The 25,867-nt window shown below is 48.6% G+C and overlaps 2 protein-coding genes across 8 annotated transcripts in view; one reads left to right on the forward strand and one right to left on the reverse strand.

Annotated features, from left to right (window-relative positions):
• The first annotated feature begins 1,638 nt into the window (after window positions 1–1,638).
• Cpxm1 (carboxypeptidase X, M14 family member 1) lies at window positions 1,639–8,163 on the forward strand. Its single transcript, XM_050134468.1, has 14 exons — window positions 1,639–1,858; window positions 2,750–2,911; window positions 3,027–3,136; window positions 3,228–3,367; window positions 3,499–3,589; window positions 4,141–4,291; window positions 4,383–4,471; window positions 4,789–4,912; window positions 4,994–5,190; window positions 5,278–5,457; window positions 5,536–5,833; window positions 6,003–6,142; window positions 7,661–7,763; window positions 7,858–8,163. The coding sequence occupies exons 1-14, from the start codon at window positions 1,711–1,713 to the stop codon at window positions 8,097–8,099; spliced, it is 2,175 nt and encodes a 724-aa protein (XP_049990425.1). The 5' UTR covers window positions 1,639–1,710; the 3' UTR covers window positions 8,100–8,163.
• Window positions 8,164–22,340: 14,177 nt separating this feature from the next.
• Ebf4 (EBF family member 4) overlaps window positions 22,341–25,867 on the reverse strand; it is a 70,863-nt gene continuing 67,336 nt past the window's right edge. For 3 of the 7 annotated variants that reach the window (XM_050134147.1, XM_050134143.1, XM_050134145.1), the window contains 2 exons: window positions 24,742–24,817; window positions 22,343–24,529 (listed from right to left, as the gene is read on the reverse strand). In XM_050134147.1, coding sequence (XP_049990104.1) covers window positions 24,805–24,817 — 13 coding nt within the window. In that variant the 3' untranslated portion in view covers window positions 22,343–24,529; window positions 24,742–24,804. Of the gene's footprint in view, window positions 24,530–24,741; window positions 24,818–25,867 lie in introns of all 7 variants that reach the window. The other 4 variants (XM_050134141.1, XM_050134149.1, XM_050134142.1 and 1 more) reach the window with 3 other exon arrangements.

Here is a 25,867-nt window from a genome sequence, read left to right on the forward strand (position 1 = left end):
CTCAACTGAGGAACTGTGGAGATAAGACTGGCCTGTGGGGAGTTGTCCTGATTGTTTGTGCATGAGGGCCTTGCCACTGTGGGCAGCACCATCCCCTGGACAGGTAGTCCTGGGCTGTATATGAAAGCCAGTTGAGAACGGGCCCGCGATAGCTAACCAGCAGGGTTTTTCTCCTGTTTCTATTTCAAGCTCCTGCTTCAGTTTTGCCTCCACTGCCCTGGATGAATCTACAAATGAAAATAAATATTCTCTTTCGCAAAGTTGCTTGTGGTGTGCGTTTTATCAGAAGTTTCCTTAAACGTCTCTATGCCTCTCTTTGAGGAGACCTGGGCCTAGCTCAGGTGTGGGTGTCAAAAAGGGATTTGGCCACGCGTTGGTTCTTGGTGATCACTCCCTTCTCAGAGTTCCCTGCCCCTCTCTCTGGAGTGTCACGGTTGGACCAGATGGCAGGGCTTGTTCCTTTGGAGTGGTCGCTTCTGGAGGTGGCCTTAGTTCAGGAGCCCCACACGTGGCCTTATGCATTTCTGCCAGATTCTGGTTTTGTGAATGCTGCCAGAGAGGTGCCGCCTTGATAACGAGGTTATTTAATTTGTTTACATAGACCGTGGCCCCTGTACCCTTTTGGTAGGGGTCCCAGGCTCCGGTGGTCAACACTTCTTGTGGGGATGCAAGCAAAGGCAGAACCACAGAATTTTCTTTTGGGCGGGTGACTCAGGTGCAGGGTAACGCAGAGTGGTCCTGGGGAAAAGAGGGGTCTGAGGACTTGTGGAGGAAGATAAGTGGAAGAGGGGAAGGAGTTGGGACAGGGAGAACTGGGCGCCCATCAAGCTTTGGCCTCTCGGTTCTTGACGCCAGCCCTCCGGTTATCAGCTCTGGCTGCCTTCCTCGAGTTATGTAAGCTCCAAAAACGTGGCAGCCCAGGGAGGGAAAAAGAGAAGGGGCGGAACCGAGGATGGTGGTGACGAGGGCAAGAGCTGCCTCTCTACACTCTATGGGTTGGTTGTCTTTGGGATTAATGGAGGACTCCTCATCCCTGCCTCCCCCCCCCCCCCCCCCCCCCCCCCCCCCCCCCCCCCCCCCCCCCGCAGCCCTGAACCCTCATTCACTCCCGCTGTTTTCCAGCGGACTTTCCCGGTTTAGTCCCACACACCTCAGCAAGACACCCGAGGTTCTGGATAGAGTTTCCTTTCAAGTTGTTTCCTCTCCAAAACTTTGCTACCTTGACCACATCACCTAGGCGCCGCTCTGAGCCTCGGTTTGCCAGTCTGTAAACTGAAGTTTGACTAAAATTCAGAGCACGTGCAAAGCACCTTGCATAGGTGCCAGCGGTGGGATGGGCGCGCGCAGTCAAATGGAATGTGCGGTGGCTTCGCAGACAGTGACGGGCCGGGCGCCGGGGAGGCTGCGGCACTGGGTTCCTGGCCGCACTGGGTCCCTGGGCAGCCCCCAGCCCGCCGCCGTCGCCGGGTTTCCTCGCGGCTCACCCGAGTCCGCCGCCACGGAGGGACCTCGGGGCTCTCCCCAAACCGCCCTCCCCTCTCCAAGGAGGTCGGATTCCGGCGAGTGGCTGTGGGCGGGCCAGAGGCTGCAGAGGGGCGTGGGGCGGAGGAGAGGGGCGGGCAGGAAGGGGCGGGGGGCTCCGCGGGCGCCCGCAGGAAGGAGAGAACCCACCGAGAGCCTCGGCACCGCGGGCTCGCCGACCCTCCAGCTATGTGGGGCCTCTTGCTTGCTGTGACTGCCTTTGCGCCTTCCGTCGGTCTGAGTCTGGGGGCGCCCAGCGCTTCAGAGCTGGGCCTGTCTCCGGGCTCAACCCTGGCCCCACTTAGCAACTTTACCCAGCCGTCCACGAAGGCAAATGGTGAGCTCTGGGACCCACGGTCGGCTGTGGGCAGGTCAGACCCACTCCCCCAGCTGGGTCCTCCAGCCCGTTCTGTGAACTGGGACACACATACACAGCCCTGAGCAATGGCTGCTGACTCAGCAACCCCATTCTGGTCAGACCTAGTCAGCAGTTCCAGGGCAGGCCCAGTGAGATGCTGGCTGCCCCAACTCCAGCCTTCTCTTTTCACAAAGGAGGAAACTGAGGCCAGAATCTGGAGGAGCTCAAGAAAAGTGAAGAGACCCCAGACTAAAATGGGCAGAGGCAGCCTGTGTAGGAGAGTGTTTAACGCCAAAGACTGGAGGGGGAAAGAAAGGGCAATGAGGCTGCGAGGCTGCGTAGTGGGGCAAAGGGTCACTGGCTCCTGATGGGTACAGGCAGGCTGTCCGGCCTCCCAACTTCTTCCTGTAGGAAGTCGGAGCTTTGAGGCCAGGCAGGTAGGCCAAGCACGGACTTCAGGACAAGAGCTGAGGCCTAGTCTGAAGCTAAGGATGGCTTGGAGGATGATGGGGGGGGGGGTGCAAAATCAGCGGTGGGAGGTAGCATTGCTGCAGAGGAACCAACTGGGGCAAGGTCTAGAGGTTAAACACTGAACTCGGATCTCTAAAGTGACCTCTATAATGGCTCGACATCGCTCTCCCGTGATCAGAGTCAGAGGGCACACTATCCAAAGATGTAACTGTGTAAGAAGGAAGCACCAAGGATGAGACAAGAAAGGCAGGTTGGGAATAGGTGTCAGGACTTGAACGCCCCGTTAAGACTTCGGTGTTTGCAGTGAGTGTCCCATATGCTCGAATGCCTTCTTGGGCTAACGGACCTTTCATGACATTACCCCCCCCCCTCCCGGTTCATTGCCTCCCGGTACCCTAGAGACCTCAGAACAGCATGTCCGGCTGCGAGTCATCAAGAAGAAAAAGATCATTGTCAAGAAGCGAAAGAAGCAAAGGCAGCCCGGTCCTTCAGTGACTGCCAGGCCTTCGGTGACCACCAACCCAACAAAGACCCCCACTCTCCCTGAGAAACAAGAACCAGGTATTACCTTTCTGGGAGGGCCCTGCCTAGCATGGGAACATGTCAGGCTCATCTCCTGAGCTGCCCCGGTTCTTCCTTTCTCTAATCCTGTCTTCTTGTTCTGTCATTACCCCAGGATGCCCCCCTCTAGGCCTGGAGTCCCTGCGGGTTTCAGACAGTCAGCTCGAGGCCTCTAGCAGCCAATCTTTTGGTCTTGGACCACACCGAGGACGGCTCAACATCCAGGTCAGCACCCTTATGAGCTGCTTCTCTCCCCTCATCCTAGCCCTTGTCTGTTGGTCCTTCTGGTTTGATAACCATGACATTTTGTCCACAGTCCGGGCTGGAAGATGGCGATCTGTATGATGGGGCCTGGTGCGCTGAGCAACAAGACACCAAGCCTTGGCTTCAGGTGGATGCTAAGACTCCTGTCCGCTTCTCAGGAGTCATCACGCAGGGCAGAAATTCCATATGGAGGTGCGGCAGGCTAACTCTTAGCCTGGAAGTGATTGGTGAACATACACAGACGTACTGCAATGACGCTGCTTGAACAGTATCTCTGCATAGTATATAACGGTCTAATAATAGTTCTCTTTATCTCTGACCAGGTATGACTGGGTCACATCATACAAGATCCAGTTCAGCAATGACAGTCAGACCTGGTGGACGAGTAAGAATCACAGTAGTGGGATGGACATGGTAAGTGTCCCCATAGTGACTGGGACCGGCCAGGGTGCTAGGCTAGGGTGAGAATTCTCTGCATATAAAAGACAGATACCCACTTAGCTCCAGGAGAAAGTTGGTGTTTTTGCAGTGCCAAGGACTTTGTGCTTTCACAGGGCAGTTTTTCACCTAGCACAAGCTCCATTGGGATAGCCCCATTAACGGCACCATGGGGTAGGTGCTGCAGCTTCCTCCTGGGCCACTCTTTCTGACCATGAGCCTCTGGCTTTTTTACTTCTTGCCTGCTCATGGCTCTGGTTTTCCGTCTCATGGACCTCTTTTATACAAGGCTGCAGAATGGGTATGTTGCTCTACTGAGCTGAGACCGTGTTAGAAAACATAGCTGCCCAAAGTGGCCCACTGGCAGGAGCTAAGGAAATTGGGGTCCCTGTTTGATAACATGTATGTCTCCAGCTGAACCCACCAGGGAGGGTTGGCTTGTGAGTGTGGGAGCCTGAACTCCATCCCTGGCTCTTGGGCCAGTATCAGGTCTGAGCATCCTCAGCAGGGACCCCCCATATCTCCAGGTATTTCCTGCCAATTCAGACCCAGATACCCCGGTGTTGAGCCTCCTGCCGGAGCCTCAGGTGGCTCGCTTCATTCGCCTGCTGCCTCAGACCTGGTTCCAGAAAGGTGCACCTTGCCTCCGGGCAGAGATCCTGGCCTGTCCAGTCTCAGGTGGGCAGCTGGGCAAAGACTGGAGGGGCAGGGCCTGACTTCAGGGACATCCCATGAACTTAATGTTTACCTGGAACTCACTTCCCACCAGATCCTAATGACCTGTTCCCCGAGGCCCACACGCTGGGATCTTCTGACTCTCTGGACTTCCGGCATCACAATTATAAGGCTATGAGAAAGGTCAGACACAACCACAGTGACCCAGAAAAGAGGCCTGCCCGTTTCTTTGCCGCCAGGGCATACTGACTGTGACTACCCACGAGTCTCCTGTCCCTGTGTCCCACTCTCCTCCGTTTCCCTTGATCCCTAAGTTTTGCTCCAGCTACCTTTGTCATGACACCACCCCTTTCTGTCCCTTCCTCCTGACCCGCTGTGCCTTGTCCGGATCATACCATGTTACTCCCATCTGTGTGCACCCCTGGCTCTGTAAGTCCTTCCACGGTTACTCATGGTCTGACGTCTGCGTGTGACTGCCCCATGTCCCCTCTGCTGCCCAGCTGATGAAACAGGTGAACGAGCAGTGTCCAAACATCACCCGCATCTACAGCATCGGGAAGAGCTACCAGGGTCTGAAGCTGTATGTGATGGAGATGTCAGACCAGCCTGGCGAGCATGAGCTGGGTACTGTTTGATGGCATGGGGGGAGGCGGGCACAGGGCAGGCTGCGGCATGAGCTAGCTCTGAACTTCCATGTGTTTCCAGGAGAGCCTGAGGTCCGCTATGTGGCTGGTATGCACGGGAATGAGGCCCTGGGGCGGGAGTTACTTCTGCTTTTGATGCAGTTCTTATGTCAAGAGTTCCTGCGAGGGGACCCGCGAGTGACTCGGCTGCTTACTGAGACACGTATTCACCTACTGCCTTCCATGAATCCTGATGGCTATGAGACTGCCTACCACAGGGTAGGCCACCTGGAATGAGGGCCTCCCTGTCCCCTCTGCTGTGGTACACAGAGCCTGTTGGACTTGAACAAAGCCCTTTCTTGGCAGGGCTCAGAGCTGGTGGGCTGGGCAGAGGGTCGCTGGACCCACCAGGGCATTGACCTTAACCACAATTTTGCTGACCTCAATACACCCCTGTGGTATGCAGAAGATGATGGGCTGGTACCCCACACTGTCCCCAACCACCACCTGCCACTGCCTTCTTACTATACACTGCCCAATGCCACTGTGAGTATTTTGGGGACAGGGTGAAGGGCAAGGCCCCTTGTCTCTGTGTGCACCCCATCCTCACCTGTCCTTGTCCAGGTGGCCCCTGAGACATGGGCAGTGATCAAATGGATGAAGCGTATTCCGTTTGTGCTAAGTGCCAACCTCCATGGGGGTGAACTTGTGGTGTCCTACCCTTTCGACATGACTCGGACCCCGTGGGCTGCTCGCGAACTCACCCCTACACCGGATGATGCTGTCTTTCGCTGGCTTAGCACTGTCTATGCCGGCACTAACCGCGTCATGCAAGACACCGATCGCCGACCTTGTCATAGCGAGGACTTCTCCCTGCATGGCAATGTCATTAATGGAGCCGACTGGCACACAGTTCCTGGGAGTATGTGCCCGAGAGTAGAATTAGTCCTGTCTCCATAACTACCTGTCCCATAATAGTCTCCTGTAATGTGTAGTATGTGTCAAGCCCTACCGTGGGTGTCTCTCAAGAGCACTGGGAGAGTGGGGCTCCTGTCCACCACCTAACACTCCAGTGTCTTTGGCACCCCCAGGCATGAACGACTTCAGCTACCTACACACCAATTGCTTTGAGGTCACTGTGGAGCTGTCCTGTGACAAGTTCCCTCATGAGAAGGAGCTGCCTCAGGAGTGGGAAAACAACAAAGACGCCCTTCTCACTTACCTGGAGCAGGTGGGATCTGAATCCCCAGTTCCTGGCCTCCCCGAGTTACCCCTGGCCAGCCTGCTGTCCCGGAGTTGTGCTGGAACCAGGGCACCAGCAGTCTTAACTGGCAGCAGATTCCACTATATTGTGGGCCACAAGTGACGTCATATTGTCTTGGAATGAGCTGGACAAGGAAGGGCAGCTTGCTAACAGGGTGGTTTCAGATGTTCTAAGGCAACGGAACTAGAAGCCAGGACAACCCGAGGTTAAGGAGTGGTCCTTAGAACTGTCACAAACCTGTCGTTGTCAGGGTAGCTTTTCTCAGAAAAGATAACAGTCCAGATGTGAAAACTGCCTTGGGGCAACGTGTTACATCCCTCTGTGAATGGTTCTATAAGAACAGTTTCCTTGGATTCTCCGAGAACATCTCCCTAGTGTAAGGCAGCTCAGCAGGTAGAGGCACCTGCTGCTCAGCCTAACATCTGAGTTTAATCCCTGGGATACAAGTGGTGGAAGGAAGGAGAGAGTTGACTCCTACAAGTTCTCTGACCTTCACTCATGTGCCATGGCATCTGTGTACCCACATACAAACATAGATCCACACAAAATAATTAAATGTAAAAAAAATGATTTTTTTAAAGAGGATTGAAATTCAGATCCCAGTACCCATGTAGCCAGCTGAACATCCCCATAAATCCCTGTAACTCCAGCTCTGAGTTGGGTAGACAAGAATTGCTGAGCCTTGCTGGCTTCCAGCCTAGCCAAGTGTGAGCTCCAGGTTCAAGGACGACCCCACTTTAAAGAAACAGCTAGAGACTGACAGACCCTTGATGCCCTCTTCAGGGCACCTGCTCATACCCGAGGGCAAGCCTAAAAACAGTGCCACCATACTTAGAAAGCCCAGTTACACCTTACTAGACCAGGGGTAACTTAGAAATTAGGAGATATTTTTTTAAATAAATTTATTTTATATCCCAGCTGCAGTTTCCCCTCCCTTCTCTCCTTTGCAGTAGAAATTTGTCACCTAGGATCATAGTATAGACTTGACACCTTGTCAGGCTTGCAAGGCGACAGCCAGAAAGCTAATGAAGTCACGCTTTTCTGCAAAGGGAAAAGTGTCTTTAATTTTTTTGGTTTGTTTGCTTTTTAAGTCAGGGTGTCACTGTGTAGCCCAGGCTAGTCTCAAACTTGAAATCCTACGTCCATCTCAAGGTTTTGATAAACTTTTATACAGACTGAGATGACTCACACCTGTAATTCCAGAACTTGGGAAGTGGAGGCAGGCTCAGGGATCGAGACTTGGCTTTAAAGCAAAAATCTTCAGCTGGGCAGTTAGAGCGTGTATCTTTAATCCCAGTACTCAGGAGGCAGAGGCAGGTGGAAGGCTGAGTTTGAGGCTAGCCTGGTCTACAGAGTGAGTCCCAGGACAGCCATGGCTACATAGAGAAATCCTGTTTCAAAAACCACAAACAAAAAACCCCACTAAAAAAAAAAAAAACCAATAAACAACAACAAAAACCCACTTAAAAAACTTCTGCTACACAGGTGCGCATGGGCATTGCAGGAGTTGTACGGGACAAAGATACAGGGCTCGGGATTGCGGATGCTGTCATTGCTGTGGAAGGCATTAACCACGATGTTACAACAGGTGTGTGTGGTAGAGGGAAGAGCTGGGGCCCTTTCGACTGGTCAGAAGTTAAAGAACCCTGAACCCGTCTGACCTCTCTCGTCTCTCCTGTCAGCATGGGGTGGCGATTATTGGCGGCTGCTGACTCCTGGGGACTACGTGGTGACAGCCAGTGCTGAGGGCTACCATACAGTGAAACAACATTGCCAGGTCACCTTTGAAGAGGGCCCTGTCCCCTGCAATTTCCTACTCACCAAGACTCCCAAGCAGAGGCTTCGAGAGCTGCTGGCATCAGGGGCTAAGGTGCCCCCAGACCTTCGGAGGAAGCTAGAGCAGCTGAGGGGACAGAAGAATTAACGTCTCTAGCTGAAGAGAGCCACATCCTTGGACAGGCTGGACCTGTTCAGAACTGAGGGAGGAAGAGGGTGGGGAGAAAGGGTAGTAGAAGAGGTGCTATGTCTTAGTAAAGCTTCTGGTGCCTGAGAGTCCTGTTGTCTCTGTGTTCCAGGTCCTTCTCCGGGGTCTGCATGTACACACGAGCCGGTTGTGTACACAGACGATCCCACCTGAGCCCTTGTACCTGGGGCTCGGCAGAGCGACTCCCTTCTGCCTGTGTTCTTCTGCCATGGGTGTTAGAGTATGTTCATTAATTTTCTGCTTGGTGTCAGGTGTGCAAGCAGTCAAGGGTCGGCGGTGTCTGTACGCAGCCTTCTGGGCTTCCAGTTAGGAGGGGACAGGTAATATACACTGTGAGCTATGCCAAGGTGGAAGCCGGTTTGGTAGAGGAGGCAGGGTGGTCACACACACACAGGAAATGCAGGTCTGCAGTGACTCAAAACAGTCAGGGATGCAGTCGAGATGGTTTTAGAAAATCAGATGAAGGTAGACCCGGCATAGGATATGGATAAGAACTAAAGATCAGTTGAAAGCATTTGAATTCACTTCAGCTATTTAGAGTACCAATAAATGATGGTTTCTTTCCTGCTAAAGGAGGAATTACATCGTGAGTCAAGGATACAGCCTGTTACAATAATTCCAGACAGAATTTTCATGTTAGAAATAAGTGTACTAAGATATTGAAATTACTGGATGAGAAAAGGGGGAAAGGGAATTTTACACAGGAAACAGGAAGTTAATCGCCTTCATTTATTATTGCTGCTATTTAAAGTTTTCTTTATTTAGTGTGGGTGCCACATGCAGGGGAAATCAGAGGACAGCTTCGGGAGTCAGTTCTCTTCTTCTACAACATGGGCCTCAGCCATCAGAGGTCATCAGGTTTGTCACCCGCTGAACCACCTTGCCTGTCTCTGCTTTGATGTTTGTAAATCTGTATTTGGCTATGTTGATGCTGAATCTAACTAACTTAGTTGTCAAGGAAATCTATAAAATGCAGGTAAACTTCGGGTCCCTTAGTCAGATAAGCTCCTTTTAGCGGTGGGCAGTGGTTAATGCAGACTCAGTGCTTTTGCACTCGCGAACCCACAGTGGCTATGGTCACCTGCACAAGGGCAAGCCAGTCGACATCCCAGCACGGAGGGGCAAGAGGCACAAACCCCGCCCTTAGCTGAGGCCTGTCTCTGGGTGTCAGAAGACAACCTGAAGGAGTTGGTTTGGGGTAGGTGCCTTGACGAGTAGAAGATTAGAAAATCAGGAAACCCAAAGTGTCTTAGAGTGTCCGCTGTCTTCCCACACCTCTCTTGCACCTCCTTCTCCTCCCTTCCCAGTTATCTTAATATTAAAGCCTCACAGTTTTAAGAACCCAATCAAGATGGTATTCACCATCAGGGCTGGAGAGATGGCTCAGTGGTTAAGAGCTTCACCTCCTCTTCCAAAGGTCCTGAGTTCAGTTCCCAGCAACCACATGTGCTCACAACCATCTGTAATGAGGTCTGGTGCCCTCTCCTGACCTGCAGGGATACATGCATTCAGAACACTGAATACATAATAAGTAAATCTTTAAAAAAAAATGGTATTCATCATATACAAGAGACAAAACAAAAAAGTCCTAAATATATCAAACTGCCGTGTATCTCTTTGCCTCTACAAATAATTAAAAAAAAATAAACTGAACTGTTATATTTGAGAACAAAGTTTAAAGAAGGGAAAAGCAATGGAGTGTGTGGCAGAACATGGGGCCGCATATTAGTTTGGAGGTTTCTGTATTAAAGGGAAGAGCTTTTTTTTCTTTTACTTCTTTTTATTTTTTTCCATTTTTTTTAATTTTTAAATCAATGGGCTGGAGAGATAGCACAGAGGTTGAACACTGACTGCTCTTCCAGAGGTCCTGAGTTCAATTCCCAGCAACTACATGGTGGCTCACAACCATCTGTAATGAGATCTGGTGCCCTCTTCAGGCCTGCAGGCACAGATGCAAGCAGAACTCTATATGCATAATAAGCAAATAAATAAAATAAACCTTTATTTTTTTTTAAAGGATCCATGATCCTCCACTCCCAAGTGCTGAGATCACAGGCTCATCATAACTGGCCTATTAGATGAAACAGCCAGTGTAGGTAAATCAGCAGATACAGAAAACAAATTACTGTGTAGGGAAGGGCACAACTGGGAAGGAGTCTGAGAACAAAAATAAACAAGGTTTTGTGTTTGTCTTAGTGGCTCTATTTTTTGTCTTTCCCAGCTCTAAAACTGAATGTATTGATCACGATATATACCTTTACAACTATATTGAAAGCCATTGAACTGTATTGTTGAAACGAGCGAATTATAAAGTTGCGAATTTTATCTCGAAGCTGTTACAAAAAGTCTACCCTGGCGGATATATAGTGCATAAAGAATAGTTCGTATGACAAGAGCACTGATGAGATGCCAAGGGAGCAGAGCTGGGGAGGAGCGGGGTTCCTGCACACCATGCAAGTGGGACAGATGCTGATATATTGCGGAATGGCATGGTAACCACTGAGAAAGTAACTCAAAACAGTGAAGGGAGAGCTGGGAACTCAAATGGTACAAAAGAAAGCATTTTAACACAGGAGGACTTAGAGAAAAGGAGCAGCAAAGTGGTATGTGCAAATCTCACAGCTTAAATGAGTGGATCTCTTCCCCTAATTACACAGTGACTCAAAAAACACATTGTGTAGCTGAAGAGATGGCTCAGTAGTTACAAGCAATGGCTGCCCTTCCAAAGGTCCTGGGTTCGGTTCCCAACACCCATATGGCAGCTCACAGCAGTCTGCAACTTCAGGGGAATCCAAAGTCCTCTCTGGCCTTTGTGGGCACACACATGGGGCACAGACATACATGCAGGTAAAAATACTCTTACACACAAGCAACTTAAAAACAAAACCACATTATGGGAGTGATTTTTCTGAGAAATGCTGTTTAAAGTTTGCCTTTACAAATCAAATGTTCATTCAACCTGTAAGAAAGTTAACGCCGTGCTCTGAGAGTTTTTAGAACCCTGCACTCCCTCTGTTGACACACTGGGTACTTGGCCTGTTTAGAAATAACTGACCTTTAAGAATAACAATGCAATCAATCTTATGATTTAATTAACACCTACAAGCTCCACTAAACGCACAGCTTTGATTTTACTACATCCCCTGTTTCTTTATGATCCATTCTCGCCCCTGACTCAGAACAATGCGTGCTTGCTTCAGATGTGGTGGCTGGACTGAAGACCATCTGCTGGAAGCGGTGAGGCACGGGCAGCAACTCCCCCCCCGCAAATGTTGAAAGCAACAAGAAGTAGACACAGATTGATGACATCTGATTGCAACTTTCTGAGTCAATAGGTTCAGAAAAAAACAATTCCCCCTTTTTGAAACTCCTGTAAAAGTTCCTCATTCTTTCTGTGTGTTCATCTGAAGTATTGTTCTCAAGAAATAAATATTAATGTATTTTTGTGCTCAAAATGAAACCTATTTGGAATCAAGAGCGAACATGACGAAGGTGGTCTAAGACTGTGCTATGCGTCTCCAGCTCAATACTCCCAAGTTAGCAAAGGCATTAAGACCATAGGCTCGGAATTTAACTTGAAGCCACTACCTAATAAAGTTTGCATGCAGGAAGGCTTGAGGAAACAAAACCGATACATTGAACTGGTTCCTCCGGATTTTGTGAAGGTACAGATGTTTTAAAAATCATATTTTTGTAAGAAATTCAAGTGTGTGAAAGTAGGTTGTTAATTCAGACCTAGTCAGAAGGGGCCATTTCATAAACAGTGTCCCTATGGTTGGGATAATGGGAAGTTTAGTCATTCCTGTTAGTCTGTTGAGCTCATTGCTTTTTATTTTGGTTTCTTTATACCTGTCATTTTATTATTGAAACGATGATTATTATTAATTTATTATCTTTTGTTGAACTTTTTATCATAATTGTATTTTTCAGTTCTAAAGTTTTTGTTTGTTTGGTTTTTGTTTGTTTTTTTTTTGTTTGTTTGTTTTTGTTTTCGACACAGGGTTGCTCTGCAGCTATGGAGCCTTCCTAGAACTCGCTCTGTAGACCAGACTGGCTTCAAATTCACAGAGATCGGCCTGCCTCTGCCTCCTGAGTGCTGGGATCAAAGGTGTGCACCACCAGCGTCTGGCTAGTTCTAATGTTTTAATTAGCTTATTCATATCTCTGTTCTCACTCTCTCTTTTTTAAAATTCTTTCTTCTTTCTTTCTTTTTCTTTTTCTTTTTTTTTTTTTTTTTTTTTTTTTTTTTTTTTTTTTTTTTTTTTTTTTTTTTGCCTTCCAGGAACTAGCTCTTGTAGACCAGGCTGGCCTTGAACTCACAGAGATCCACCTGGCTCTGCCCCACCCACCCTGGGATTAAAGGTGTGCGCCACCACCGCCCACATCTCCTGCTCTTTCTTTGCTAAGGCTGTTTTCATTTTGCTTCAAATGTACTCATACTTATTTGTCAATAACTTTAAAATCATCCCTGTTAATTATATTAATTTTGTGTTGTAGTCAGAGTCCTTTTCTAGTCAAGTTTTTTTTTTTAAATTTGTTTTGAGACAGGGCCTTACTCTGTCTGCCTGGACTGGAACTGATATATAGACCTGACTGGCCTCAAACTCACAGTGATGCACCTGCCTCTGCCTTCTGAGTACTGGGATTAAAGACCTGTGCCCCATACCTAACAGCTTTCTATTATAACTAGCTTTTTTTCTGGTGCCGAGCATCTGAGGGGTGGTGGGTGCTTTGTCAGGTGGAGGTAGAAAATCCAGGTTCCCCACATCACCAAGGTTGGTTCCTAAGGAGCTGTTTCTTTTTACTGATAAGCAAGGGTAGGTAGTCTGGCTCTAAGTGTGATCACCTGTGACACCCTGGTGTCAGGGAAAGGCTAACTTTGGGCTATGGTTCTGACCCTTCATTAGGCTTCTAGCAACACGAGCCCCAAAGTAAGACAGAAGCACTTCCTGCTGAACAGGGGTGGGAATGCTGTTTTTTTTCCCCCTGTGGTCTTCTCTGAGAAATCAGGAGACAATGTGGTAGGAGGAGGCTTCACTGGTTGGCATGGATGGACATCGCAGGTCTTCACTTGATCTTACCTGACACTGCTCCCTGCAGCTTCAGGAGGGTGAAAAACTACACTTTCTACCGGGCCTTTGCTGGTGTAGCCGGAAACAGGACAGTGTCGTCTGTGGAGTGAGCCGGGAATACTGTTTAATTCCTCTCTCCAGGGTTTTGTCTTAGAAACCTCCTTCCCCGTTAGCTCCCCTGCTCTGGGCTTCTCTCTCAGCACTTACCCTCCCAGAGCATGCTATCTTTGTTCTCTGGGCATTGTCCCATGTCCCCTTTCTGTCATTTCTATCATCATCTCTATTAATCAGCGGTACCTAGAGCTGTCTAAGGGGGAGTGCTCATTAAGACGCTGTCTCAGCAGTACGGAGGAAGAAATAGAGTCGGTTCCATTGTCCTGCTTTTGTTTTATTGTTTTTGAGTACCCAAGGGCCAGGAGAGCAGGGCTTGATGTCTAGGGGGACAGTAAGATCACCATCCCTTATCCTACCCTGGGGACTGACAGAGGGTCACCTGACCTAGAAGGCAAAGAGAAGAGAAAGGGAAATCAGCCTGTGGGAGTGTGACGGAGACCAGCTTTTGATCAGCTTTTAGTGATGTCTGCAGAAGTAATGTAGACACTGCTCTGTGGTTTTGCCAGTTTGACACAAGCCTAGACATATCTGGGAAGAGGGAATCTTAACTGAGAAATGAGATTGCCCCTGGGGCATTTTCTTGGTGATTGGTATAAGTATGGGAGGATCCAGTTCACTGAGCTAAAGGTCCTGAATGCTGTAAGAAAGTGGGCCGGACAAGAGATGGAGAGCAAGCCCGTAAGCAGAACTCCTCCTGCATCAGCGGTGCATTCGCTCCTGCCTCTAGGCTCCTGCCCTGCTTAAGTTCCTGCTCCAATTGTCCTCAGTTGTTGTGGACTATTCTTTTACACTGTGTGAAGATATACCACTGTGATTGGTCTAAGAAAAAGCTGAACAGTCGATAGCAGGCAGGATGTCCAGACACAGAAGATGCTGGGAAGAAGAAAGGCAGAGTCACCAGCCAGACGGAGAGTAAGCAGCGTGGGCAGAACAGAGTAAAGGTAATAAAGCCATGAGACAAAAAGTAGATTGATAAAACCGGTTAATTTAAGTTGTAAGAGCTAGTTAGTGACAAGCCTAAGCTATCAGCCAAGCTTTCATAATTAATAAGAAGTCTTCATGTGGTTATTTGGGAGCTGGCTGGCGGAATAGAAAGACATGCATATACTTAAGCGACAGAATTTGACCTGGGAACTGTAAGCTGAAGGAAACCCTTTCCTCCCCAAGCTGTATTTGATGACAGCAATAGAAACCCTAATTAAAATAGACAGTATCATCACCCTTCCAACAATTGACGATTGTTGAGTCAAGTGCTTACTTGCTATCTGCGTCCACTTCCGCAGCAGAGCTCTGCCGGCCTCTTCTAACGTCACAAGAGGATGCATACTCTTTGCTTTTCAGTGGCCTAGGATACATCCTATAAGCTTTACCTGTAGTAAAAGTGGTGTCTTCACCATTCAGGAAGTGGAGATGGCACAAAGGAAGGCCTAACTCTTTTTCCTAGAGATACTAGGCAGATGGGCACACTGTTTTCCCCAGGTCCTCTTTGATGGCTGTTCAGTTGGAGCTTCCGGCTAGCCCCTACACAAGCTGGAAAACCCTCTGTCCTACTTCCTCCAACCACCCATGCTGAAAAACCTCTTAACAAAGCAATGGTACCCAAGTGCCCACCCAGGGACCTAGTTTTTGACTATATCTGGGCACAGTTCCAACTCCTGGATGGCAGGTCATCACTCCTTGCCTAAGATTTATAAAACCTAGCTCAGAGTACACCTCTCTGGCCTCATTCTCTGAGGCCTGTGAACCCATCCAGGAGTTGTTTTGTTCTCAATAGGCCTGTTGTTATATTTGTAATTGGCTTGATCCGGCTTACTGCGTCAGTAGGAAAACATTATCTGGGGAAATTTACCTGGAAAAAAACACATCTAGGTGCTGAAACCTGGGAGGAGTTGAGCCCTCAGCAGGTGGGCCAGGTGTGGTGAGGCCACTCCTCTCTCTCTCTCTCTCTCTCTCTCTCTCTCTCTCTGCCTCCACCTGATTTTCGACTTTTTTCTCTTTCTTTCTTTCTTTCTTTCTTTCTTTCTTTCTTTCTTTTTTCTTTTCTTTTCTGTTTTTTTCTTTTTTCTTTTCTTTTCTGGTTTTTTTTTTTTTTTTGGTTTTTCAAGACAGGGTTTCCCTATTTTTTTTTTGGTTTTTCAAGACAGGGTTTCCCTATGTAATAGTACTAGCTGTCCTGGAACTAGCTCTTGTAGACCAGGCTGGCATCAAACTCACAGGGATTCACCTGCCTCTGCCTCCTGAGTGCAGGGATTGAAGGCGTGCACCACCACTGCCCAGCCCTGACTTTCAACTTTTGACTTATGGTAAATTACCCATTTCCCAGTCATGTTCTAAGAGGCACCAGGTGCCTCATCCAAGATCCAGGACCCCAGGTCCCCTGCCAAGCTTCAGCTACACCAGGGCAAACCTGTGTCGGAACAGAGACAGTCTCTGGGGAGTCTTTGGGTTCAGAAACATGCTTCCCAAGGCTATTCCACCCCCACTGTTTGACTCCAGGCTATCTCAATGTCTTTCCCTAGTCTTTGGTTTTCGGCACAGGCTTAGAAATGGATAACACTGAGTCTAAACCCAATCCTCAGTCATCCCTGGGGTGTCTGCTGCAAAATTTATCCAAATTGGGATTGTCTCAAACCATACACCCAAAGCACCTAGTTTTCCTTTGTTTTGTGGCCTGGCCTCACAACACTCTAGATAACCAGTCTCCATGGTCACCACGGGCACTCTTGACCTTAACATCCACCATGACCCTAAAACGTTTCTACAGGTGCTTGGGCAAATGGTCTAAAGTCTCTCATGTCGGGGCTTTTGGGAGCTGTGTCCTTGTTCTCTATAGCTGATGTTTCACAGCCCAGGTGCTACCAGCACGGATGGCCTCCCTTAAAACCAAGACCTCTCCCATGACTGAGCCTCCAGAAACTCTGACTTTGACTCTCTCTCTTTCTCTCATCAACCTCCAACTCCCAATCACCCCCTCCTTATCACCCTGTCTCCTCCCCTCCTTCTGCCCCACCCACTCCAACACCCCAGGCTTCCTTCTCCCCTATTCCTTCTCTCTTTTTCTGGTTTCCAACCTCCCACTGGCCTAAACCTCTTGAAGCATCAGCTATGGCCTCTATATCCTCAGATAATTGATCTAAATGGAGGCCTAATGGCTCTCTGGACCCTAATGTTGTTCAGGATCTTTACACCTTTTGTGACTGCACAGGAAAATAGAAAGAGATCTTTTGTGTCTCTGTTTTTTCCTTTCTCTGCTTCAAGCCCTCTCTGTAGGCCTCCTCCTCACCATCCCACAGTCCTCCTTGCTCTCAAGTCCTCAGCCCCTCCCCCTGACACTTATGCTTCCGAAACTGGAACTCTGGCCTTCTCCCGAGCAGATGATACCCTAACCTCCCCCTCCTTCCGATCATCAGTTTCGTTCCCAACAATCTCCTTCATCCACCACCCTCCCCACTCCTTCACCCACCCGGATTTCACCAAAGCCAGACAGACTAGCCTCTCTGATCTTGGCTCTCACTCCCCTCCCCCACTTCCTCCTCTCAACCTAGCCTGTGGTACTGAGGAGCCTGCCCAAGCCCACAGCTTCTCAGGTCAAGTCCCTCAGGTCTGACCTTCAGTGGCTGCTATAGTCCCCACTGCCCACAATTTCGGGAGCCCCTTGCTCTCTCCCTGCCCATCTGGTCCCCACCTGCACTCACTCCAGTGTTAACCTTGCCCACTCTACATGGTCCAGTTCAGCCCAGCTTGGTGAGGAGGAGCCACTGTCCCAGCCCAGCCTCCTCTACACTCCTGGTCCCTCTAGGGACCACACTTTCCTTGGGCTCATGTGTATGTTCAGGAGGGGAGTGCCTTGCTCAACCTCTCAGGGTTGTCTAACCTGAGCCATTCCTTCCCTAAGCCAGCCTCCCCTCAAGGTGGTACCCTTTGCCAACCCCCTTTGAAGCCCTCCCTTCTTCAATTCTGCCACCAGCTCAGTCTTCCCTGATCCCGGGGATTCCCCTTCCCCGGGACTCCCCTGGACCCTCGGTTTTCCTTTGGTTATTCAGGGTCACCCCCTTCTATAGTAACACCATCAATCTTCCATAAACAGCCATCTGGACACCCCCAGGAGGGTTCTCTGATGTAACGAGATCCTGTCTAAAAATCTCTCATCCACAATCTCCCCATTCATCTCCCTATGATTCCGGTAACACTGGTTCTGCAGCTAACAAAGTTTGTGATAATATGACAAAGTTCGTCATAAGCCTGATTTGGACCGAACACTCTATTTGGTCTTTCTCTAGGTAATAGTGGACATCACTTTGGCCTCAGCCCTAACAGTGTCCAGCTGAAGCATGGCTGCCATAACATACTCAATTACTACAAATAATAAATTATCCAAGCAACTCCAGAAGGCCACCAAGGACTCAGCGGAGTCCCTAGCCTCTCTCCAACCCCAGATCAGTTCAATAGCTCAGATAGTGTTACAGAGTCACAGAGCACTGACTCTCTTCACAGCAGACAAGGGAGACACCTCCAGGTTCCCAGGGAAAGAATGCTGCTGCTACACCTATGAGTCTGGCCAGAAGAAACTGGGAAAAGACCTCAGGTGGTATGAGCAATCCACTTCCTCTCCCTTACCCTGGCGGCCGTCCTCCCTTTCTGCTTGGCTCACCCTATTAGGGGACCAGTTGCTCTCGTTTGTCTATGTTTCCTTCTAGTCACTTGCCTTCTCTGCCTCCTCCAGGAACTGATTTACAGTCTCTAGGGCGGCAGCTGACCAGATGCACCTTCGCCTGTACCTCCCTCTAAACACCAGCCCACCGACTCCTGACTCCCTCTCCCCATGCTGTCCCATGCCAGTAGGAAGCACCAGATCTGAACCTGTGCCCACATACCCAAAGAGGTCAGGATGTTCCTTGGTAGCTTCTGGCTTGCCCCTGCACAAGCTAAAAACCCCATCTGCCCTACTTCTTCCATTCCTGCCCATGCTGAAAAACCTCTGAACAAAGGAATGGCACCCAAGTGCCCACCCAGGAACCTCACTTCTGCTCATATTTGGACACAGTCCCAGCTCCTGGCTGGCATGTCATCGCCCCTTGCCTAAGGTCTATAAAACCTCCCCACCTTAGCTTTGAGGCCCAACTTCTCTGAGATCAGTGAACACACCTGGGAGTTGCTTTGTTCTCAATAGGTCTGTCGCTATACTCGTAATTTGGCTTGATCCAGCTTATTGCATCAGCAGGGAAACTTATTATCATAAGATAATGGAAGATGACATGTCACCAACCAGAATACTCATCCCTCCATCTTGGTTAAGCACAGGCTAACTCTGCGCATTTGTTTCCTTCTCCCTGGTATTGCCTGTAGCCAAATGCAAGCGGCTTCACCTGGGTTACCACTTTGGCAATCAGCAGCCAATTACCAAGAGCATGGGAATAATAAAGCTGTATCTTCTCACAAAGAAGAGCCTACTGTGGTACCTTGCAGCCTCCAGAGCTTGGAGATGACATTATGCCAAACTGCCCCCTGCCCTTTCTCTTCTTCCAGAGACAACTTTCATGTTTATCTAAATCTCTTCAGGCTCTGCTTCCAGGGTCTCCTACCTCAGATTATAGTGCGTCCTGAATAAATTATGGATAACGGCAATGTAGCACCATCCCATTGGCTCAGTCGAGGGAAGGGAAGGCCTTGCTGGCTCTTTGTCCTGCTACTGTAGGCCCACATCTGACACGCTCCTCTCCTCACACCTTTGATGCTGAGCTGCTTCAAGGGGAACTGGATTTGGAGTTCTGTCAACCTTAAGCATAATGATGAGTTTCTTCATCGCTATGAAAAACTTTTCGGTTTTCAAGTAAAGCCAACATTACCTCACTCAGCGAGATGCCCGACACCCTGTTCTGGCCTGGACTGATTCTTCAGAGCTCCACGCTGGGGAGGCAGTGGGAGACAGACTCACAGGCTCGCCAAGTGTGGGCATTTGCAGCAGCTGCTCCACCACATTGCACCAGTGACCAGTTTGTCTTGGCAAGACGAACCTCTAGGCCCGGCTTCTTAAGAAGGAAGGGCTCCAGGAGTGGCCCAGAGAAACCAGCTTTTTACCACAGAAGCCGACGTTGGTCAGATTTGGATAAGGACCAGTTCAAAATGGTTGGGTTCTCCCCTGAATGGGCTCAGTTCTGGGGGAGGGCATGAATGCACAGAGGGAGCAGGCTCATGATAGCTACCAGGGCTCCATACAGCTGAGGTTCCCACCACCCCCAGTCAACAACACATGGAGGCAGCCTTCATTCTCAGACTGGCATAAGAAGAGTGAGAACTAAGATGCTAAAATGCTGGGCCCTGGGGCTGGAGGGAGGAGTCAGTGTTCAGAGTGAATACTGACTTTACAAAGGACCCGAGTTCACTTTCCAGTACCCATGCTGCAGGTGGCTCATAACTCCCTCTCCAGGGGCATCTAACACCTCTGGCCTCCTTGGGTACACACACACACACACACACACACACACACACACACACTTTCACATACAGCATAGAAAAGTAAAATAAATATTTAAAGTGCTAAGTCTCAATGAACAGCAAGCCTGCTTTTTGATGGTATTTTCCTTTTCCCTTTTAAACGCTTGGCTTCTTTGTTCTCAAGGAACAAAACAATCAAAAGGAAAGAAGGCAAAAGCAGTTTTGTTCTGTTACTCCCTTCTGGGAAGCCTCGTTTTTACCTTCGTAGTCATGAAGTCTATTCTGTTCTATCTCCTGCTGGAATCTCTGCACTCAAAACCCTCCCACTCATCCTCATGCCAAGCAGTTCCTGTAGCTACAAACCCAGAGCCCCTTCCCTAACACCCTATCAGAGCAAGGCGAGGTGCTTGGACACCTTTGGGCAGCAAGGGGACACAGGGGCTTCGAGGCAGGTCATCCACAGGGATCTTCCGGATCTCCAACAGAGGGAACCAAGAGCTATGTAGGGCACCTAGCTGGGCTGGAATCACAGTTAGAATGGGATAGTAAAAAGATGAGCCACAGGGAGGCCGAATGACCATGAGCAGTTTGTTCTCCTATTTCCTCCTCCCTGGATTCCCCAGAGGCACCAGAAGCTAGCATGGAAAGAAAAATCGATATGGTGTGTAGAGTTCTGTATTTTGCTTCCCAGAAGTCATAGAAACACATATTTTTATGTGCCAAGAGGTAGGAAGGACAAGAGCAGGAGAGGGAGAGGAAGAGAATGGAGCCTCATATTAGCAATTAATACGCCTGGGCAGAGGGCATGCAGCCATTTAACAGTTAATGCAATGGCTTAAGATCAGACATATAACTAACGTAATCCAGCACATTAACAAAGTTATGCAGAAAATCACTGGATGATCTTAAGATATGCAGAAAAGTATTTTTAAAAATTTGGAACCCAGCCATAATTTTAATTAAAAAATTAGATTTTATGATAACTATAAGCCAAACACAATACTTCATGGTGAAACACTGGAAGTCTGCCGTCCAGGATCAAGAATAAAGATGTTCACTGCCGCTGCTTTTATTCACCACCAAGCTGAAGATTCTGAGCAGTACATTTAGACATGTGACGGAAATGAAAATAAAAACTTCAAATATTTGTGGATCAAATACTCGTATACTTAAGAAAGATGCATACTTTAGACAATCTATTGATAAGATATTACTAAATGAAGTGCGTTGCTGGATATAAAGATTTTTTTAAAAAAAATATCAGTTGTGTTTCTAAGTGACATTCACTTAAGCATTCATAACAAATACCTTCAAAATGAAATGTACAATTATATATAGTACTTCACGTGATAGATGTACAAGACTATCATGAGAAGTCTTCAAAATATTATTTTTTAAATTTATGTTTTACTTTTTGAGATTATAATAGAATTACATAATTTCCCCCTTCCCTTTCTTCCCTCCCAACCCTCCCATATAACTTCCCTTTCTTTTCTTCAAATTCATTAATCTCTACTGCAGTGAGATGGAGGAAAGACAGAAAGCTTAAAAAATAGAGCGGGGCAATGACTATTCATTTAAAAACAAGCACGGTTGGTCCTTTGGTCACAGCCCAGATGGTTTAGCTGGGTGTGGTAGTGCACCCCTTGAACCTCAGCACTCAGAGGCAGGCAGATCTCTGTGAGATTGAGGCCAGCCTGGGATACATAAAGAGATCCTTACAAAAATAACAAATAGACCAAAAAAAAAAAAAATCAACCAACCAACCAACCAAACAGAAAACCAAACACAACTAATAATGCCATGGAAGAGAATGGGAGCATGGAAGAACAGAGAGGTAAGGACTCTAGGGTCCACATTTATGGTCCATGCTGTGCATTCATCAGGCTCTCATACTGATGGTCTTTTTGCAAACATTCTGCTCCATCATCTACCAGTTGTGGCTGTCATCACTGTGGTGACAGCAGAAGGTAAAGTGAAAAGGCATGCATAGACTGGAGGATGGTGGCTACTCCAGGCAAAGGAGCAGGACTTGAGGATCACAGACCTGAAAAGTCTCTTCTCTAGGGGAGAAAGATGCTGTGGACTGTGTCTGTTCCCTGTGTGGAAAAATTATCTTAGAGAAGATAGAACTTGGGTCTATGGGAACCACCTAAAACGTGTTCAATACTTGTGTCTTCACACACACACACACACACACACACACACACACACACACAATCAACAAACAAATAATTATAACAAGAAATTCAAAATCAATCAACAAATAATATAACAAGAAATTCAAAATCAACCAATCAATCAACAAATAAACATAACAAGAAATTCAATATAAACCATGTTCCAGGTTGGTAAGACGGTGCAGTGGATAAGATCACCTCCATGCACCCCTGGATTCCACTGTGGAAGGAGAAAACAGACTTCTGAAAGTGAGTTCTGACCTCGACCACTGCACTTATACTGTGACACGCGTGTGTGCGCACACACACACATATACACACAAACACACACACAGACAAATAATAATAAAGTTTTTATTTTAAATTAAAATATTAGTTGTGTCAGTGGGGAACAGACCATGGAGGTCACTCTGGCAGAAGGATGCGTATGTTTCAGGTTTCTCATTTTGATGTAAACTACCTGGAACTGGTGTGTGTGTGTGTGTATGTGTGTGTGTGTGCGCGGTGTGCGTGTGTGTGAAGGGAGGTCATGTAAACTCAAATGGTGCAGTGAGTACTGAGATGGGACCACTGAGGAAAGACAGATATCATATCTCATTTTATATTGATCATGGCACCTGACCCATTTGGGGGACCAGATGCAATCACCATGTTACCAGTTGTCTCCTGTACAGATTACAGTCTGTAGAGACCCGGCCTTGAAGGCTCGGCTTGCTAAGAAAGGCTTAGGTAGACAGTCTTTGCTTTTCTATGTGGGCTTCCATCCGGGACAGCATGGGAGGCCAAGCACTGAGCGCGGGGTGACACCAATCGTGCATCCCAAGGGAAAGGAACCCTAGATTCTGTTCAAGAACACTAGAGGCCAAGTGGAGGCCTCCAAGGACAAGACCAGCCTACCTGCTGTGACAAGGATATTTTCCCAGAAGGCTGCAGGGCATTGGTGTAGGGATTGGTAAAGACAGGGTTTCCAAATGCCTGAGGTCAGTCTGGGCATTGAACTTACTAGATAGTGGATTTAAAGGGGAAAAAAAAAAAACCTGGCTTTCAGAAGGAGAGAATGTGACCTTATCTAGGAGTGTGTTTCAGGGTCTGGGAGCCTTTTGGCACTCTGGGTGGGTGAATTGGCCAAGGAAATTATTATGCTCCTTTTAAGCTCTTAGGTAAAGCCAAAAAGGGGTCTGGGGAAGAGGCAAAGGGGGTTAATGCGATTTGGAGGGGCCTCCTGGGACCCACAAGCCACTCACCAAGCCCAGGTAGGTCCTCCAGCCTCTGAAACCAAATTTCATTTCTGCACCCCTACTAACATCTATTTTTTTGTTTTTGGAGACAGGGTTTCTCTGTGTAATAGCTCTGACTGTCCTGGAACTCACTCTGTAGACCAGGCTGGTCTTGAACTCACAGAGACCCACCTGCCTCTGTCCCCCAGTTGCTGGAATTAAAAGCGTGCACCACCGCCTGACTCTAGGCTAATATCTAACATAGTATTTAACATGTTCTGCTCCAGTTCCCAGCAATGTCTTGAAACCCTCATCTTGGTCTTGGCCAAGATGTACCAAGTTCTACATTCCTGATCTATGTTGGCCCCATACAACACTGTTGGGACCGAGTTCATCTAGGAGACACAAAGCAGGGGCTGATTTCTCAGCTGATCACTGGAGATGCCTTAAAAGCCCGAGACACAAAGTTGCCCAGGAGCATGGATCAAAGTGGTCCTAGGAGAGCTGCAGAGCCGCTGAGAAAAGCAGACCAAGGAAGCAGGCGAGAGAGGCCATGTGGCCACCTGCATCTGGTTTATTGTCTTTCTTTTGTCCAAACTCAGCAGAGTGTGAGGCCACCAAGGGGCAGCCAGGCTGATCTTTGGGGCCAACTAGAGTTAGGTGTGTGGTGGTAGGGGACAAAATTCATGAAACATCCATTGGGTAAGAGTCAAAATTCAGGAGGCCTGTCTGTGCATCTTCCATGCCTAAATCCCCCACCGCAAGGAGGCGAGATGGGATCTGCATGAATGTGCTACTCAAAAATGAAGTGGGGGCAGCCACTGGGGTCCAGTGGTTTGTGGGCAGCTCCATGGGAGCCTGAATGGGCCTCCTGAGATGGCTAGACGCCACCTTGTTCACGAGAGAAGGTGGGCTGCAAGGCCAGGTGAGGTGAGTCAGATGCAAGCAGGACCTCGTCTAGGCCACCTCTCCCTGAGCTGTCCTCTTTCCCGTGGTTCCCAATTCTTGCTCATCTTACCAACATCTCTGGTCTTTACAAAACCCATCTCTTACAGAGGAACCAATCCAGTGGGTAAGGCCCGACATCCCAACACCTCCCTATGATGCTCTCTTGCCAAGAGCATCCTCACAGTGCTGGGCTTCTAATGCGCCCCCAAGAAAGGGAGGTAAGTATGAGGGTCTATGGGTATGTGGGGCCCTTGAGCACAGAGGCGAAGGCCTCTCCCTGTGCATCCCGGGGACGGAGGTCTACCCAAAGTCTTGACCCTATATGTTTGTGCTGCCATCCCAGCCATGAACGTGAATCCAGAAGGATCTCCAGTCCAGCCTCATGAGGGGCAGCGCCTGCAGACCTGGTGGGACAAGAAGGAAAGAAGACAATCTTGGAGGAAGGTTGGCTGCAAGGGGATAGGAAACCACTTCCTTCCATGTTCCCTAATCAGCTAGCTAGAAGACAGGCAGAAGAAAGGAAGACTTGGATCCCAACTCCCCAACCCTGCCAAACCTATTCCAGGGCTAAATGAGAGAGAGAGAGAGAGAGAGAGAGACTGAGATGGACACCTACCATAATTAAGAGTATGCCAGGCCCTGGAGCCCCCGGGCTGCAGAGTGGAACTTGTCAGTATCTTCAAAAGGCTGGTCTGTGGTCACCAAGGAGAGAGGGAAATAAGCCTTCTGTGACCTGGTGACCTTACCTGCACGTTCCTCTCTGGACGGAAGACAGACGGCAGGTATATAACACCTTCTTCGGGCTGTCAATCTATCTGGCCCTGGTTTGGGACCAGCAAACAAGGTGGATGGAAAGGTGAGGGGTGCCACTTTGGTGTCTCAGGATGTACAGCCTACGCCCTTGACTTCTTTATTTCCCTAACCTCTGGGCTTCTCTTCTAGGCTGCCCTCTTCTTCCCCCAACCCCATGTGTAACATATAACTGGGTGTCTGTCGTGTATATATGTGCGTGCGTGCAAGTGGGCCAGCCTGTGCATGTGTGTGGTGAAGGCCAGAGGTTGGCTCTGGGAGTCTCTCTCCACTTGATTTCCGAGACAGAGTCACTCACTGAAACTGGAACTTGCCATTATTTTCCAGGTAGACTTACTGGCCAGTGAGTCTTGGGTATCTGCTTGTCTGGCCCAGGGCTGGGGCGACAGGTGTGTCCCACCACACCCAGCTTTTGTGTGGAAGTTAAAACTCAGTGGTTCATGCTTGTACAGCAAATGCTTCTCTCAGATCATTCCCCCAAGCCCAGACCCACCTTCTTCAGAGGGCCTGTGCCAAGGTGAGGAAGCAAATGGATGAGGGCCAGGACAGTAGGAAAGGCAGCTTCCGGGGGCACTGACCCAAATACACAGCAGCATCCTGTCTGTCACCCACAGGTGGGAAATATGCCATTTCATTGGTTCCCACCCCACTGGTTTCTTTCCTTGAAGGACTCCTTCCTCTGGAGTCCTGTCTTCCCTATCTCTCACATTTTAAGCTGCACACACACACACACACACACACACACACACACGTTAGGACAAATTATCCAAAAGTTGGAAATAAGACCAAGAAAAGGGGTGCTGTGCCTTTAAAAGGAGTGGAAGTTGGGAACAAGGTCCTGCTATATGACCCAGGCTGGTTTTGAACTTAAGATCTTTCTCGGCCTTTTTTTTTTTTTTTTTTTTTTTTTTTTTTTTTTTTTTTTTTTTTTT

Source organism: Alexandromys fortis, unplaced genomic scaffold (assembly GCF_014885135.2).
Source record: "Alexandromys fortis isolate MF-2015 unplaced genomic scaffold, M_Fortis_MF-2015_v1.1 scaffold_6, whole genome shotgun sequence".
Classification (NCBI taxonomy): domain Eukaryota; kingdom Metazoa; phylum Chordata; class Mammalia; order Rodentia; family Cricetidae; genus Alexandromys; species Alexandromys fortis.